The sequence below is a fragment of the Budorcas taxicolor genome, chromosome 14 (assembly GCF_023091745.1).
Source record: "Budorcas taxicolor isolate Tak-1 chromosome 14, Takin1.1, whole genome shotgun sequence".
Lineage (NCBI taxonomy): Eukaryota > Metazoa > Chordata > Mammalia > Artiodactyla > Bovidae > Budorcas > Budorcas taxicolor.
This window is the reverse complement of record NC_068923.1, coordinates 46,772,919-46,792,131: the sequence shown is the minus strand read 5'-3', so window position 1 is coordinate 46,792,131 and position 19,213 is coordinate 46,772,919. Positions and strand designations below refer to the sequence as shown.

At 44.0% G+C, this 19,213-nt stretch overlaps 1 protein-coding gene across 2 annotated transcripts in view; it reads right to left on the bottom strand.

Annotated features, from left to right (window-relative positions):
* Window positions 1–19,213, bottom strand: part of SULF1 (sulfatase 1) — a 92,961-nt gene that overhangs the window by 18,354 nt on the left and 55,394 nt on the right. For both annotated transcript variants that reach the window (XM_052651433.1, XM_052651432.1), the window contains exons 11-15: window positions 8,891–9,104; window positions 4,779–5,031; window positions 3,028–3,124; window positions 2,517–2,611; window positions 2,137–2,202 (exon numbers count right to left, since the gene is read on the bottom strand). In XM_052651433.1, coding sequence (XP_052507393.1) covers window positions 2,137–2,202; window positions 2,517–2,611; window positions 3,028–3,124; window positions 4,779–5,031; window positions 8,891–9,104 — 725 coding nt within the window. The remainder of the gene's footprint in view (window positions 1–2,136; window positions 2,203–2,516; window positions 2,612–3,027; window positions 3,125–4,778; window positions 5,032–8,890; window positions 9,105–19,213) is intronic.

Genomic DNA, 19,213 nt, shown 5'->3' with positions numbered 1-19,213 from the left:
CAGGGGGAACACTGTATCGTCAGGGGGAACACGTGGTATTGTCAGGGGGAACACGTGGTATCGTCAGAGGGAACACGTGGTATCGTCAGAGGGAACACAGTGTATTGTCAGGGGGAACACAGTGTATCTTCAGAGGGAACACAGTGTATCGTCAGGGGGAACACAGTGTATCGTCAGGAGGAATACGTGATATCGTCAGAAGGAACACAGTGTATCGGAACACAGTGTATCGTCAGGGGAACACGTGGTATCGTCAGGGAACACAGTGTATTGTCAGGGGGAACACAGTGTATCGTCAGGGGGAACACGTGGTATCATCAGAGGGAACACAGTGTATCGTCAGGGGAACACAGTGTATCGTCAGGGGGAACACAGTGTATCGTCAGGGGGAACACGTGGTATCGTCAGGGGGAACACGTGGTATCGTCAGAGGGAACACGTGGTATCGTCAGAGGGAACACAGTGTATCGTCAGGGGGAACACAGTGTATCTTCTGAAGGAACACAGTGTATCGTCGGGGGAACACAGTGTATCGTCAGGGGGAACACAGTGTATCCTCAGGGTGAACACGTGGTATCGTCAGGGAACACAGTGTATCGTCAGGGGGAACACAGTGTATCGTCAGGGGGAACACAGTGTATCGTCAGGGGGAACACAGTGTATCGTCAGGGGGAACACAGTGTATCTTCAGAGGGAACACAGTGTATCGTCAGGGGGAACACAGTGTATCGTCAGGAGGAATACGTGATATCGTCAGAAGGAACACAGTGTATCGGAACACAGTGTATCGTCAGGGGAACACGTGGTATCGTCAGGGAACACAGTGTATTGTCAGGGGGAACACAGTGTATCGTCAGGGGGAACACGTGGTATCATCAGAGGGAACACAGTGTATCGTCAGGGGAACACAGTGTATCGTCATGGGGAACACAGTGTATTGTCAGGGGGAACACGTGGTATCGTCAGGGGGAACACGTGGTATCGTCAGAGGGAACACGTGGTATCGTCAGAGGGAACACAGTGTATCGTCAGGGGGAACACAGTGTATCCTCAGGGTGAACACGTGGTATCGTCAGGGAACACAGTGTATCTTCTGAAGGAACACAGTGTATTGTCGGGGGAACACAGTGTATCGTCAGGGGGAACACAGTGTATCGTCAGGGGGAACACAGTGTATCGTCAGGGGGAACACAGTGTATCGTCAGGGGGAACACAGTGTATCATCAGGGGGACCACAGTGTATCATCAGGGGGAACAGTGTATCGTCAGAGGCAACACAGTGTATCGTCAGGGGGAACACTGTATCGTCAGGGGGAACACGTGGTATTGTCAGGGGGAACACGTGGTATCGTCAGAGGGAACACGTGGTATCGTCAGAGGGAACACAGTGTATTGTCAGGGGGAACACAGTGTATCTTCAGAGGGAACACAGTGTATCGTCAGGGGGAACACAGTGTATCGTCAGGAGGAATACGTGATATCGTCAGAAGGAACATAGTGTATCGGAACACAGTGTATCGTCAGGGGAACACGTGGTATCGTCAGGGAACACAGTGTATTGTCAGGGGGAACACAGTGTATCTTCAGAGGGAACACAGTGTATCTTCAGAGGGAACACAGTGTATTGTCAGGGGGAACACAGTGTATCGTCAGAGGGAACACAGTGTATCGTCAGGGGGAACACAGTGTATTGTCAGGGGGAACACGTGGTATCGTCAGAGGGAACACAGTGTATTGTCAGGGGGAACACAGTGTATCTTCAGAGGGAACACAGTGTATTGTCAGGGGGAACACAGTGTATCTTCAGAGGGAACACAGTGTATTGTCAGGGGGAACACAGTGTATCGTCAGAGGGAACACAGTGTATCGTCAGGGGGAACACAGTGTATCGTCAGGGGGAACACGTGGAATTAGATTAGAGCCCCACGTAATACCCCCTCATGGGATTCCAAAAGCAAGGATTGCCTCGGTCCCTTGGCAAGATGTGAGCTTATTTTCAACTTCGTGAGCTAATACCCTCCCAGCTACATCTACTTTTCTCGAGCCGCATCACTTGGAACAGAGTTCCAGTCCCCTTTTAGAAATGCCCAGCAAACAGTCCTTCACTCCCAGCAAATGTAGCAAATGGTTACTTACTTGAATGGGTGAAGGTGGCTCTTTAATTTCTCTTGCTTTTTCACACCTTTCTCTTTGTTGTAATAGCTACAGGCAAGAAGGTTAAAAAGTGAGTTTGATAATCATGCATTTCATCAAATAGTTCATTTATAAAATGGAAGCAAAACGGAAGGCAGGCAGTCACTTTGTTATATGTAACAGTCTTAAAGGGACTTTTTTTTTTAACCTTCTGCTTGGGTTTATAACATATTTAATTTGACTGAAATGGTTTCGATCGTTATAATATACACTAGGGAATTCAATGTATTAAACTTTCTATTGGTGAAACAGAGGCGAGCCTCGTGTGCGTCACTGCAGCCTGAGTTTTGCAGATGATTCTGTCAGGGGACACGCACACACACCTCTGTTTACTGCAGCCACACTCCTCAGGCTTCCTTCTCTTCAGATGCCCTCTCACTTCTCTCAAATTCTTAATTTTATCTTGCAAAGCTTCAATCTGGAAAACACACACACCAACAATGACATCGTAAGGTCGAGATTTTCTATATGAGGTAACTTTCTTTCCACCGTTTTCCGTGTTCCATAATTATAGCAATTCATCTGAGATAATAGTCTGGAAACAAGCTGAGCATAGACTAAGTCTACCTCTATATACCGTCCACTGTGTCATAATAAGTATTAACAGCTGGCTCTTTCACGACCGAATCATTTTGCTCACAGAGATTTCAAGAGGTCAGGCTTTTCTGTCTATTTTGCTTTCCGTCAGGACTATCACTGTATCATTGGAGAAGGAGAAGCACCTTGTTCTTCTATTTTTCACTTAATTATAAAAAAGGATGAGCATACACAGCAGGGCTGGCGAGCAGGGTTTGCAACTGGAATATACCTGTCAATCACGTGGCTACAGCTCACCTCTTTATCAATGAAGGCCTTGTGGTCCTTCCAGGCTCTGGCTGATTGATAAAGTTCTCTCTCACAATGGATTGTATCATTTGGAAGAATAAAGCACCTGCAAAAACAAGCTACATTAGAAATAGGTTTCTAGTCTAGTATCAGAAAATATTAGAGGGACTTCCCTGGTGGTCCAGTGGTTAAGACTCTGCACTCCCAATGCAGGGGGCAGAGGTCTGATTCCTGGTCGGGGAACTAAGATCCCATATGCCAGGTAGCCAAAAAGTAAAACACAAATAAATTTTAAAAATGCACTGAATGCTGGTTCCGAGGCTCTTTGGAAAACAGTTAAAAAAAGGCAAGTAGTTAAAAAAAAAAAACATTAGGATAGCAGAGGGAACTTCATTATCTAAATGCTTAACTTGGATGCTAGCATTAATTTGGAGCTGAGCCATAAACAAGGATAAGTGGGAATAGTTCCTGGCAACTGGCAAGGACAGAGAGACATCATCACAAAGTCAGAGGCAATATTCAGGCATCACCCCAAACTCCGTTTCTGAAAGCCCCACCAAATACTGTAGGAAAAGAATGAGGTTCTCACAGCTGTAATGGAAGTGACTGACTTGAAGAAATACAGAGTTAGAAGGGGTTTATTCATCCAGCTCATTTTGTTATAAAGAGCCTGACTGAGGGGCCTCTCTCAGTGAAGCAAGAAGCAGCCCCAGGGATGGAGAGCAGGTGAGATGGGGTCAGGATCTATCAACACTGAAAGAGAAACCAAGCTGGGTCTAAATCTTTCGGTATCCAACCATAACCATCACAGGCGCCTAGAGACCCTTGTCCCAAAGATAAAAGTACTGGCAGGCCTCATGGCACCCTGCCTCCATAAAGATGAAATGAAAAGAAAACAAAGATATTGCTAATGCATTTGCAAAGAAAAGACTTCTCTATCAAGAGAGCACACAGATTTTGGAAAGAACTGAAGGACAGGGCAGTCGGTCAAAGCCAAGGAGGAGTCATCTCCCCCACCCCACCCCATCTCTGTGATTCTCTGGGATCTGGACAGGTCAGGTGTTTCTGATCTCACATCCATCCCCAATCTACACCATCTTTCTGGAAGCTTCTCTAGGACCCAGAGCCCTCCCTTGGGCTGTATGTCATCTCTGAAGTCCTGAGGGTAAACCGCTCTGAGCCACAGTGACCAGGCAGCACGGGGCACCTCTGCAGTCCTGGTAATGATTCATACGTGTTTTCTAGACTCCACAAAGGTAACTGTTTCAGAGGAGAAATCCATGCCTGCTAAGTCAAGACGCGACAGCATCACTCTACCTCAGGGCCCAGCTGATCAGCCTTCATGTGATACTGACCCAAAACAAAAAGTGTCCATATCTATGACAGTCTGGACTCCTGTTGCTTCTCACTCAGTCGTGTCTGACTCTTTGTGACCCTAGGGACTATAGCCCACTAGGCTCCTCTGTCCATGGGATTCTCCAGGCAAGACTATTAGAGTGGGTTGCCATTTCCTCTCCCAGGGGATCTTCCCAACCCAAGGATTGAACTCGCGTCTCCTTCATCTTCTGCATTGTAGGTGAATTCTTTACCACTGAGTTTCCTGGGAAGCCCCCCTCTTGATTCTTAACCCTCAGTTATCACATGGGCCAGCACTTGGACACTGCCCTGCTGAGCAATATTACTTTTTGCAATGGGGAAAAATCGTGATGATATGGAGGGATGGCTTTGAACTCAACCCCCGAGCCACAGAGCCTTCTTACTTGTGCGTCACACGGACGGTGGTGGGCAAGCCCACGACATTGCCACTGTCCGCCAGCATTGTATCCCCATCACTACCGCCAGTTGCCTGGAGGCCTCCAGGCCCCTGGCGGCCTTCATCATGACGCTTGGCAATGTTTCTTGGCCGCAAGACCTGCAATTCTTCTTCTTCCAGATTGATGTCATATATTTCGCCTTCAAATTCGACTGACAAGGAACGCGTCTGCCGGGTATGGACAAATCTGGGCTTGTACTCTGGAAATAAGGGAAGACAAGTTAACAGGGACATCCGGGTATAGTTTAGGAGGGATGAAAATGATTGCCAGGCTTGGGGAGCATTTTGAGGGGGGTGAGCAGCACACACGGCCTTGCTAGCTGGCCCAAGGGAGTTCACGTGGGAAGAGGCAGGCTCTGGTCCAGGCTTGAACAGCGCAGAATGGTGTGCTTTTCTGGACCGTAGGCCCTTCACCCCTCAAGGGAGGTAGTAGGTCAAGGTGACCTCTAAGACTCTTTCTGCTTATGGTAGGCTGTGAACTTCTACTGCGTTAGTCACTCAGTTGTGTCTGACTCTTTACGACCCCATGGACTATAGCTCACCAGGCTCCTCTGTCCATGGAATTCTCCAGGCAAGAATATTGGAGTGGGTTGCCATTTCCTTCTCCAGGGGAACTTCTGTTGAGCTGGCTAAAAATTTGTTCCGATTTTTCTGTAAGATGGTATGGAAAATGAACTTTTGGTCAACCCAACACATTGTTTTCAATGTGAACTACAAAGCAGTTTGGATAAAACTATAAATAATAGTAATGACTATAATTTAACAAGCCTTTGCTATGTATTATTTCCTTCATGCGTGCGTGCTAAGTCGATTTAGTCGTGTTCAACTATGTGTGACCCCGTGGACTATAGCCACCAGGTTCCTCTGTCCATGGGATTTTCCAGGCAAGAATACTGGAGTAGGTTGCCATTTCCTTCTCCAGGGGATCTTCCTGACCCAGGGATCGAACCCATGTCTCCTGCGATGGCAGGCAGGTTTTTAACACTGGTGCCATCATTCCCCACATATATATTTCTAATGTACAATCATGAAAGACAGGTATTATGATAATAAATCCTCACATTAAAAAAACACACGGTCAGATTGTCAAAACAGGCTCATGAATTTGGTGCTGTCATCTCTATATTATGATGAGAAATCTGAAGTTTGAATGCTATGTATCTTTTGCAAGATGATGCAGCCAACAGTTGTGGGAGCTTGGACTATAAACTGTCAGACTCTAAAGATGACAAACTCGCCCCTTTTTGACTGGGCTGCCTTTTCAAAAAGGTAAATAAATGGCTCAGATAATGAAGAATCTGCCTGCAATGTGGGAGACCTGGGTTCGATCCCTGCACTGGAAAGATCCCCTAGAGAAGGAAATGGCAACCCATTCCATTATTCTTGCCTGGGAAATTCCATGGACAGAGGAGCCTGGTGGGCTACAGTCCATTGGGTCGCAAAGAACTGGACGCGACTGATTGACTAACACTTTCACTTTCAAACATTCCAGACACCTTCTATTTGCACAAATAATAAAAGATTGCTCTAAGAAAAACTGAACTTTGCAAATGCTCCCATCAACCAATGGACTAAATACCTGGCAGATGGAGAATAATGCTGGGGGGAGGCCAGCATGCTTTCTGGTCAACATAGACCACTGTCAAAACTCATTGCGGGCTAGGTAAGAGCTTTAACGTGCAAACACGCAAACATGGGCTCCTGCTGATCAGATGCACTCAGGCTCTGTGGGGGCGCAGTCAGTGCTCTGATGCATCGACCTTGCTGCTAAAGTAGGAAGAAAGGGTCCACACAGGCTGCAGAATCAGAACCGTCTTGCTCTCTGCAGGAAGCTGTTTTGAGAAGAAATGCCTCTCTGAGATGGCTCACTGAGAGTGCTCACAAATTCCACTGTGATGGAAAAGAGGAGCATCCAACCCATGTTCTCCACACAGCTCAAAAAAATGGCCCTAGACTTCTCCAGCTTGTGCTCAACATGGAAAAATCAGTGTGCTTTATGGTCAGTGCCTGGGGAGTAACACTGAAGTTCTTGGGAGAGAAGAGGCTGCCTCCACCTTCAAGCTGGACACTGGGGATGGTTTCTGTTAAGGGTGAGGGTCTGGGTCCTCTCCTTTGTCATTTTCCCATTAGAAATCTTGGTGTGAATGATTAAACCTGGCATTTTTTTCAGGAGGAAAGAAAATCTCCCAAGTCAATGATTTTCAGCTTTTTGGATTATCGATTCCTTTAAAGTTTTGCATCCAGAAGCATGCATATATACACAAAGAATATGCTTAAAATTTTGGATAAAATTTTAGAGGGCTCAGTGGTCATGTATGGATGTGAGAGTTGGACTGTGAAGAAAGCTGAGTGCCGAAGAATTGATGCTTTTGAACTGTGGTGTTGGAGAAGACTCTTGAGAGTCCCTTGGGCTGCAAGGAAGTCCAACCAGTCCGTCCGAAAGGCGATCAGTCCTGGGTGTTCATTGGAAGGACTGATGCTGAAGCTGAAACTCCAATACTTTGGCCACCTCATGTGAAGAGTTGACTCACTGGAAAAGACCCTGATGCTGGGAGGGATTGGGGGCAGGAGGAAAAGGGGACGACAGAGGATGAGATGGTTGGATGGCATCACCAACTCAATGGACATGAATTTGGGTAAACTCCGGAAGTTGGTGATGGACAGGAAGGCCTGGAGTGCTGCGATTCATGGGGTAGCAAAGAGTCGGACACGACTGAGATACTGAACTGAACTGATGATCCTATAAAGTTCACCTGTGGAGTCCAGGTTTAAGAAGTCTGTTCTAAGGGCTCCCGTTGTTCTAGTCTATGATTTGATTTCTTGGTTCAGAATTGAATGTATTTTGCTTTTCAAAATCAGTACATAAAGGCATTATCACGGAAATGTCACTTTTCGTACGTAGCCACTAGATGGCACTAGACTCTCATTCTTTTATAGAAGGTGCCGCTTCATAGGAATCTGATAGCTGCCTGATACGAGTTTTTATAAAAATGCTAGGCAGTGCTTTTCATATTGAATTCGACTAGTTAGACCCTACAAATCAATGAGACGAATTAGAAAAATATATTGTCCTAAAACAGACAAGCCTTTTTTTAAAAAGCATGCATGCTTCTCTTACTAGTTAAATGCATAAGCCCTGAGACGGTTTTTAATAATGACTCTAATGAATTTTTTCTCCCAGTATACAAAGAAAGCCAGATAACATTATCATTCCCAGAAAAGGATGCATAAAGTCTGAGAAACTCCTAGTAGTATAGAATCTATGTTTTCTTTCTTACTATTCAGTTGTTCTGATCTGCTGTAGAGGTAAAACAAAAGAATGCAATGAGTATCTGGATCCTCATCACTCAGGAAAACAAATGATTAAAATAGCTATGCCTCCCATTGTACCACGTTAAACTTAATGTTTTATAGTGAAAGTTGCTCAGTTATGTCCGACTCTTTGCGACCCTATGGACTACACAGTCCATGGAATTCTCCAGGCCAGAATACTGGAGTAGGTAACGCTTCCCTTCTCCAGGGGGTCTTCCCAACCTAGGGATCGAACCCAGGTCTCCCACATTGCAGGCAGATTCTTTACCAGCTGAGCCACAAGGGAAGCTCAAGAATACTGGAGTGGGTGGCCTGTCCCTTCTCCAGAGGATTTTCCCGACCCAGGAATCGAACTGGGCTCTCCTGCATTGCAGGTGGATTTTTACCAACTGAGTTATCAGGGACGTGCACATATACATAAATAATTTATTTTTTAGCGACTTATACTGTTACTCATCTTCTAACTGAAACTCTGGATTTTCATTTTCTTTTTTAAAAAAGTGTGCATATGTTTTGTGTCTGCTGCTTTTACAGAATATATTTTCATTCTAAGCTTAATATTCACAAAGCAAAATTTCAAATGACTTCAGCCTTCATATTTTAAACAGAACCATTATTTGCTTTTAGCCCCAAACCTACGCATTGATGATATTTAACATGTAGATGGATCAAGGCTTGTTTGCCTTCCTAACAGCCAAGCCTGAAAGCCTCAGCCTGCCACCGAGAGGGTCACAGGCAATGGCTTACTTGGGGTCCCCTGGTTCCGCAGGAACTGCCTCTGGTTCTTTCTCTGGCTCCTGCTGGCCCGATACCCGGACTCGCCACAACTGCACTCTTTGTCCTTGTCCTGGAAGCCACGAAAGAGGGGCCGCGTGCTCTGTCGGACGGCGAGCAGGTCACCAGAGCCCTTGCACTTGTGAATTCGAAGCTTGCCAGACGTGTCCTCGACGCACTGCCACTTCTGCAAGAGCCAACGTGAGAGCCAGTTACACACCACATCAGGTGTTTCTGATTAAGGACTGCTGCTTTTGTTTTTAGAACCCTGGCAACACCGTTAAAAAGAGCGCATGAAAAAAGGCCAGCTTTCAGGTGACCCTGGAATAAGTTGACTCCTGTTCTCTTAGTTATTTCCTTCACTGCAGGCGAATACAGATGACCACGAAATCACAGGAAATCAGAACTACCTCAATGACACCAGAGCCAAGAATTGATACATAAATCCTCAGCATCCAGACTAAACAGAGTCTTGAATGAAACATGGAAAAGCCCTTACTTAACTCACCAAGCCACAGAGCACAGCTGTCAGGGCTGTTTTCACCAGACCCGTCTTTTTTCTGGAGAAAACAAACTTGGCTGCTTTGTTCTCTGCCCTTGAGTTTCTAATTCGAGGCCAGTAAGAGTGGCATATGAGGAAGACAGAAATGAATTTAACCTGAGTCCATCGTGGGGGCGAGCCAAATTTCATACACGCCAGACAAGAACATTTGCTTCTCTGGTAGCTCAGGCGGTAAAGAATCTGCCTGCAATGGAGGAGACTTGGGTTCGATCCCTGCGTAGGAAGATCCCCTGGAGAAGGGAATGGCAACCCACTCCAGTATTTTTGCCTGGGAAATCCCATGGACAGAGGAGCCTGGCAGGCTACAGTCCATGAGGTGGCAAAGAGTGGGACACGACTGAGCGACTAACATGCGCACACACACACAAATGAGCAAATGAACCGGGCTTCCTCTGTGACTTCTCTTATCCTTCTACAAACAGTGCCCACTCAGCTGGACAAGCTGCTCCCTAGAGAGGCAGGGTTCACCTCCTCAAGAGACACGCATGGGGAGCTGCCACTGGGTTTTTAAAAAATTAATTTATTTGAATTGGAGGCTAATTACTTTACAATATTGTGGTGGTTTGGGCCATACATTGACATGAATCGGCCATGGGTGCACATGTGTCCCCCATCCTGAACTCCTTTCCCTCCTCCCTCCCCACCCTGTCCTCTGGGTTGTCTCAGGGCACCGGTTTTGAATGCCCTGCTTCATGCATTGAACTTGCACTGGTCATCTATTTTACATATGGTAATATATGCTTGAACGCTGTTCTCTCAAATCATCCCACCCTTGCCTCTCCCACACAGCCCCAAAGTCTGTTCTTTACATCTGTGTCTCTTTTGCTGCTTTGCATACAGGGTCATTGTTACCGTCTTTCTAAATTCCATATATATGTGTTAATATACTCTATTGGTGTATCTCTTTCTGACTTACTTCACTCTGAATAATAGGCTCCCAGCTTCATCCACCTCATTAGAATTCACTCAAATGCATCCTTTTTTATAGCTGAGTGATATGTACCACAACTTCCTTATCCATTCGTTTGCTGATGGACATCTAGGCTGCTTCCATGTCCTGGCTATTGTAGACAGTGCTGCGATGAACACTGGGGTACACGTGTCTCTTGCAGTTCTGGTTTCCTCGGTGTGTATGCCCAGCAGTGGGGCTGCTGGGTCATAAGGCAGTTCTATTTCCAGTTTCTTCAGGACTCTCCACACTGTTCTCCATAGTGGCTGTACCAGTTTATATTCCCACCAACAGTGTAAGAGGGTTCCCTTGGCACTAGGTTTTCTCGTTTGAGCTTTCTATTAAGATAGCTACAGAGGTGGGACCTCCCCGGCGGTCTAGGGGTTAAGACTCCATGCTTCCAATGCAGGGGACGTGGGTTTGATCTCCAGTGGGGGAACTAAGATTCTGCATGCTGCACAGAGAGGCTATATATATATATATATACATATATATATATATATATATATATATATATATATATAGCTACAGAAGTTTTGGCTTAACTCTGGATGAATATGACACAGCATAACATCTCAGTGCCCCTCCCCCATTTTATGGGTTTCAAACCTGGCTGAAATAATAGCTCTTTGCCCGGGGGTTATCATGGGATCCTCTATAACTGACTTAAAGATCTGATAATCTTCCTGTTTTCCCTTTTCTCTCCCTAAAACATTAATCTGGCAAATGGGAAGAATAATGACATTCATTGTAAGTTGATCATGGTTGTTACAACATGGTACAATATAGACTTATCAAACTTTTGTGTTTTTTTCCCCCACATCCATACATGAGTATCACCTGTGTACAATTTTTTATTGATACTTTTTTTCTTTAAGTGAAGAGTTAGTTGCTCAGTCACATCTGACTCTTTGCTATCCTATGGACCGTAGCCCACCAGGCTGCTCTGTCCCTGGAATTCTCTAAACAAGAATACTGGAGTGGGTAGCCATTCCCTTCTCTAGGGAAATCTTCCCAGCCCAGGGATTCAACCCGGGTCTAAAGAGTCAGACATGGCTGAAGCGACTGAGCATGCACTCCTGTACTGAAGGCAGGTTCTTTACCATCTGAGCCACCAAGGAAGCCCCCCACTTTTTTTTAAATGGGTATATTTCTAAACTGTGGCCAAAGCCATAATTCTTGTAAAATTATGTGTTTGTTGTGCCAGTTTTATATTTTCAAATATACATGAAAATAAATGAAAAATGATTAGATAAAAGATGTTTTTTCAGGCCTTCTGTGAAATGATCTCATGTATCCCCTTGTTATACCTGTATCTTGGAGGACTATTTTGGTGCAAGGTAAAGTTTGGCCCTGACGTTAGTGTACAGAATGGTGTGCAACCCTTCACAGTGGACCATCATGCTGAGCCACAGTTTGTTTTCTCTTAACGGAGTCACATGCTTCCCCAGGTGGCACTAGCGATGAAGAATCCGCCAGCCAATGCAGGAGACAGAAGAGATGCAGGTTCGATCCCTCGGTCAGGAAGATCCCCCTGGAGAAGGGAATGGCAACCCACTCCAGTGTTCTCACCTGTAAAATCCCATGGACAGTGGAGCCTGGCGGGCTACAGCCCAGAGGGTCGCAAAGAGTCGGACACAACTGAGCGACAGGGTGCAACATGCCTCCAGTAGCTGTTGGATGGTCACAGCAGCCTTTGAGCTTCTACCTGTGCGTGCTAAATCCTTCAGTCGTGTTTGACTGTTTGTAGCCCGCCAAGCTCCTCTGTTCATGGGACTCTTCAGGCAAGCACAGCGGAGTGAGTTGCCATGTCCTCTTCCAGGGGACCTTCCCAACCCAGGGGTGGAACCTGAGTTTTTGTCTCCTGCACTGGCAGGCGAGTTCTTTATCACTAGTGCCACCTGGGAAGCCCTATCATAGAGCTCCCAAATCCCTGCCATCTAGAATGGTGTTCTATAAGTTCACTTTAGCCCCTATACACTCTGTGCTGTTGAATTAAACTATTTCAAGACACACCAGGTAGCAACCTTCTTTAGTGGTTTGGCCAGAATGCTTTGAATGTAATTCTCTGTCCAGAGAAGCAGGAGCTCAAGAGACAAGGCAAGTAACTACCTATTTACAAAACCAAGAAAAGGCAAGAAGTCAAGAATAATCTAAGGACTAACCAAATTAGAGATGATTTAACTCAAATCAAACAAAAAAAATGCAAATATGAATTCAAATTGATAAGGCACATGGGAGTTATGAATACATTTGATCAGTGGTTCTCACCTTGGCTGGACATTGGGATTTTTCCAAAGCTTCCCTGGTGATTGTAATGTGAAGCTGGGTTAAGGACCACTGCTTTAGATTCACAACTGGTTACTGGACCTCTTTGCAGTAGGATCCCACAGGAGGGCAGAAGGTATACTTTTAGGTCTAAGGAGCTCAGACGGATGGCCTTTGAGAGGAATGTGCGTATTTTTGAGTGTGAAGAAGTGTACTGGTGTGACTTGGCTAGAAAATGGCTCCAGCAGAACAGATGGACACTCCCAGCTCATCTTCAATGGCAGAACTATGTGCTTTATGAGTAACCAGTTCTCCGCACTCTCTCCTAACCCCAACCCTTTGTTGTTGTTCAGTCACTAAGTCGTGTCTGACTCGTTGTGACCCCATGGGCTGTAGCCCGCCAGGCTCTTCTGTCCATGGGATTTCCCAGGCAGGAATGCTGGACTGGGTAGCCATTTCCTTCTCCAGGGGATCTTCCCGACCCAGGGGTCGAACGCAATTCTTCTGCATTGGCAGGTGGATTCTTTACCACTGGGTCACCAGGGAAGCCAACCCTAACCCCTACCCTAACCCTAACCAGAACAGTTAGTTGATAAATGACAGACAATCTTCACACATTCTTAGCTGAAAACTGCATGGAGCTGGTGCTATGCAGTTTTTTTTTTTTTTTTTTTTAACATGGAGATCAGTGCTTTCTAAGCTTGGGTTTGTGTACTGCACTCCTAGATAAGGCCAGTTAGCTTGAGGAGGTGCCAGGAAATTCTCAGAAGAGTTCTTGGAGGGCTTCTCTGGTGGTCTAGGGGATAAGAATCCCCCTGCCAATGCAGGGGAGGTGGCTTTGAGCCCTGGTGTGGGAAGTTTCCACATGCCCAGGAGCAACTAAGCCCTTCAACCACAATTACTGAGCCCATGTTCCTAGAGCCTGTGCTCCACAACAAGAGAAGCTACCATAATGAGAAGCCTGTGCACCACAATGAGGAGTAGCCCCCGCTCTCTTCAACTGGAGAAAGCCCATATGCAGCAACAAAGACCTTGTGCAAAAATAAAAAAATAAAATTCTTGCTCATGAAAAGTGTCTAAAACAAATAATATTTCATAGCTCCAAAATGTGTGGGACTCAGTGGTGCTTGAGTATTTACGTCATATATCTGTCTTAAATCCAAGTGGTTTAAGACACATCCACCCACCTGAAATGCTACCTCATCCATTCAAAAACCAAGTGTTGATTACTTAATGTTTGTAGTAGCAAAAGAAGACATCAGTGGATTCAACTCACAGCCAAGCAGAAACTTAATTTAAAAAATGCTCTATTTTTTATCAGACAGGAAAATGTGGCTCTCTTTATTCTTGAAAAAATTATGGCTTTACGTCTTTCTGTGTTTCAGTTTATATCAACTTCAGTGCAAACAGTAATTTGTAAAACACAACTGTACTGAAAACCTTCCTTAGTTTTAAAACCACAGTGCATTAAAATTTTTCTTTTTTGCTCTGGAAGAGCTGAGGGGACAAGTAGATTCCCATAGTACACAAAAATATAGGCAAAATTTTTAGTGACTTATCCTATTTGGATTACAACCTGCATTTTCCCATTAGCCAAATTCCTTGTTGATTTCCAATGGGACAGAAATGAACAAAAAGTGTGTTTCTTTCCTGAAGAGTTGAATTTAACCTCATCTAAGGTCTAGCATGGTCGTTGGCACAGATGACATATCATATAAAATCAAACATACATACATACATGCATGCACATATATACACATGCACATATACATATACCCCCAAACACTACCTATATATACATTCTTGTATAATACAGGAGTCATTGACAAAAGTGCCAATTATTTCCTGTACCACGGACTCTCTGAACAAGTCATAGACCCTGTTAGATAGAGTAATTAGCTAAAGGCTTTGAAAATCTCCTTAGTGGCAAGCATACTAGGAATTTTAATGAAATGTAATTACCACACATGGGCCACAGTCATTTTAGTGTTCTATATCATGACAATTTTTATGGCTGAGCAATAAAATCTGGAAATAGCAGCAACTCAAATGGTCATCTTACTTGGAGAGTTTATAGATGGAGGTGGAGAAAGAGAATTTTTAAAGGAATAGCTCTGAAACCTGCTGCAGGTCATTTACATGCTCCTGGAAATGAGATGGTTTTCCACTGTAGAAGAGTTGCTGGAATCAGATGAGAGCCTGAGATCAGGTAAGGCTAATGGGACCTGAAGTAAGTGCCCCTCCCGAAATACAGATGTCACACTGCCTCGCTTTTATCTAAGCTCTTGGACTTTTTTGGTAACTTGGTTAATGGCCAAATCCAGTTTTCTCCATCTTCTCCAACCACTTACTCCTGCAAATTCCTTTCCTGCTTTCTGGGACAACATCAATTCAACCCTCCTCCTCCTCCCTCTCTGATGTCTTAGTCTGTGTTGATAATACATTCATTCCACAAATACTTCCGCACATCTACCATGTGCAAGGTGCTTGATAAAACTATTTCAATAATTCCAAAGTTATTATTATTTCATGTGAGCCTTTCCAACTATGCTGAAACTTGGGATGAAGGGGATGGACCAAGTCTCATGCATGAATCATTCCCTGAGTTTAACTCAGCATTTAATCACTCTGTTTAGTAACTGTGTCTAAGTGTTTTGGATGGATTATATTGGGTTGACCAAAAATCTTATGGAAAAAAGTGAATTAACTTTTTGCTAAGCCAATATATAACTAAAGGTAAGTCACACCTGAGGAAGAAGAGAAGGTTGGCTCTTTTGGTTCAAAGAGTCATGTGTGCAGCTGTTTGGGTGGAATCCAATCTAAGGGGAGATGTCACATTATCATCACCTATTAAACTCTTACTTGATACCAGGTACTGGTCTAGGGTGTTTTATATAAAAATTTATTCATTTAATTTCCACAATAACCTAAAGTGCTATGCTGTGCTTAGCCTCATCCAACTTTTTGCGATCCCATGGACTGTAGCCCACCAGGCTGCTCTGTCCATGGGGAGTCTCCAGGCTAGAATACTGGAGTGGTTTGACATACCAGGGGATCTTCCAGGGGATCTTCCTGACTCAGGGATCGAACCCAGGTTTTCCACATTGCAGGCAGATTCTTTATCATCTGAGTCACCAGGGAAGCCCAAGAATACTGGAGTGGGAAGCCTATTCCTTTTCCAGGGGAACTTCCTAACCCAGGAATTGAACCACGGTCTCCTGCATTGCAAGCAGATTCTTTACCAGCTGAGCTACCTGGGAAGCCCAACCTAAAGTACTACCATAATTCATTTATTAGAGTAGGACTTTGTAGCACTGAATATCACCTATCTTCTGCCTGGGACCTGGGAATGGCATTTCATACACATATTGATGTGGCTGAGTGGAAAAATCTGGACTTTCAAGCTAGAAAAGCCCAATTTGAATATATTAAATTTATCACATTGCTATAGGATGGGCAGCAAGTCAGTTACACCACCTAAATTTTTATAGGCTCATGAGCAGTAGAGGTAACTCATAGGAAGAACTCAGCAAAGGTAGTTGCTATTATTATTATTTTTGCACACACACACTTTATTATTTACAGAAATTTACCTAATGGAAGCTTTATGAGAGGTAGTCATTTTTAACAGGGATAAGTATTGGGTTAGGGATCTGAGGACCTCAATTTTAATTTTCTTTTGCTGCTAACTCTATGGCCTAGAGCAAACTGCAGCATCTCTTTGTTCTTCCAGATTCTACATCTGGTAAAATAACACCTATTCCTCCTGGCTTCAAGGATCTGTCATGAGAATAAATTGTTGACCATTTTTGGAGTTCTGAAGAAAAGATGCACTACAGGAATCTGAGGCAGAACTATTATAACTGACCTTTAACAGTGCCTACCCAGTCCTTGGGCAAGTCTCTGTTCCCTGGTTGTAAGCTGTCTTAAATATAGTAATTAGTGTTTAGTGGGAAGGTTGCAAGCTTCAAATCACACAGATCTTGTTTTGAACACAGACTTGTCACCCTTCTAACTGTGCAAATTTGGTCAAGTAACTATCCCATTTAAACCTCATATTTACAATGGGCATAATATCTATTTTTAGAAGAGTTTTCAGATGAAAAAATGTCCCGTGTAAAATGCTTAGGACAGTGACTTCCCTGGCAGCTCAGTGGCTATCTTGCACTTCCAATGCAAGAGGTGTGAGTTCAAACCCTGGTGGGAGAACTATTAATAAGATGCCATGCGCCATGAGTTGTGACCAAAAAAAAAAAAAAATGTTTAGCACAGTATTAGATGATGATAGAACTCTGGTTACTTCCCTTTCCTGAAGTAACCACTTGAGGATCATTATAGTTTCTACATTTTGGATTGTATGTATTTCTCAGATTGATTAAGAATGCCCTGTAAACTTATTCAGTAACTGTTGTCTTACTAAGTATTTAGTAAGACACTTGGTCGTATCTGACTCTGCAATGCCATGGACTGTAGCCTCTGTCCATGGGATTTTCCAGGCAAGAGTACTGGGGTGGATTGCCATTCCCTTCTCCAGGGGATCATCCTGACCCAGGGATTGAACCTGGGTCTCCCAAATTGCAAGCAGATTCTTTACCATCTGAGCCACCAGGGATGAGTATAAATAATCTTATTTATACCACTTATACCCATTTTCATGAGTAAGAATAAAAAAACTGGTGACAACTTTTTCGAAGGTATATTGCAATGAAAGCTTAATTTTATACACATATATGCACATGCATTAGTTCTCTGTTATTATACTTCCTATTACATGGATTTGGCTCTAATGCAGGTCAGATTATATTTTCTGAGATGTAACAATGACATAGTAATTTTCTAATAACCTGGTTATCTGTTAACCCAGTGCCGACATCATGGGAAGCAGTTACCTGCATGAGCACATTTGTTTAGAATTTTCACCTGGGGTTATCGTTGTTCAGTTGCTAAGTTGTGTCTGACTCTTTGTGACTCCATGAACTGCAGGACACCAGGCTTCCCTGTTCTTCACTATCTTCTTGAGTTTGCTCAAACTCATGTAGGATGAATGTAGGCAAATGGGTAAAAGTGGTCAAAATATACAAATTTACAGTTATAAAGTAACCCCCTGAGGGTGTAATGTATAGCATGGTAACTACAGTTAATAACAGCCTAGTACATATTTGAAAGTTGCTAAGAGAGTACATTTAACAAGTTCTCAGTACAAGAAAAACAAATTTTAACCGTGGGGTGATGGATGGTAACTAGACTAATTGTGGTGATAACTTTACAATATATACAAATATTGAATCATTAAATTGTACACCTGATACTAATACAATGGTATATATCAGTTATACTTGAATTAAAAAAAGAATTTTCATCTCAACACTGAGGAATATGGCCATATAAACATCCTCGTTCAAATTGCTACTAGCTCAAGTTATTTTCAGATTTTCTCATAAACATGAAATAGAGTTATTTGTGCTGAAGATTTTTATCTCCTGCTTTCTCTGAGATGGGGTGAAACAGGATGGGGCAGGGGTTGGAGGTGGGAGGGAAAACCAGAAAAAAGAGAAAGTGTTTCCTCCTTTAGATTTTAATGTGAATAACCATTTATAAAAGTCACTGTTGGAATGATGGAAGAAGTATGGTTCTTGCAAACGAGGGAAAACAAAATGGTGAACTGACCTTAGCTAACAATCAATAGCTAGTATTTGTTGAGTGCTTGCTACGTGCTGGGGACTCCTGCAGATACATTTAACTCCTACAGTCTTCTGCAGCAACCCCTGGAGGCAAGTACTATTTCATGCCCATGTCACAGATGAAGAAACTGAGTCAGAGTTAGGTTAAGTAAAGTGCCTGCAGTCACATAGTAAGCGAACAGCTTGGATGCAATCCTGGTTGACGAGGACACCGAGACAAAAGGGGAGTTGTTTGGGGCAGAGTGTGAGACTGCTGATAGGTTGAGGGAACGACACTTGGGAAGGCAGAGGTGACAACTAACGTGCAGGAGAGAATGTTATGCTTGAGACACACAAACACTATTATGCATGAAATAGACAACTAATGAGAATCTGAAAAGACCCTGATGCTGGGAAGGATTGAAGGCAGGAGGAGAAGGGAACAGAGGGTGAGATGGTTGGATGGCATCACTGACTCGGTGGACATGAGTTTGAGCAAGCTCCGGGAGATGGTGAAGGACAGGGAAGCCTGGAGTGCTGCAGTCCATGGGGTCACAAAAGGCTGGACACGACTCAGCAACTGAACAACAACATAGTTGATTCACTTTGCTGAACAGCAGAAACTAACACAACATTGTAAAGCAACTATATTCCAATAAAACTTAGTAAGAAAAAGGAGAAACAGAGAGACAGAGGGAAGAGGGGAACCTGACCAGGGTGGGCACAGTGGGAAATGAGAGAGTATGAATTAAATAAGCTGGGATCACATGCAGTTGATGGGAAAAGCGTATGTCCTCAATGTTTGTTTCTGAGTTGTTTGGAGCATTACTAAAGATGGTTTAACATTTAACCCTGCG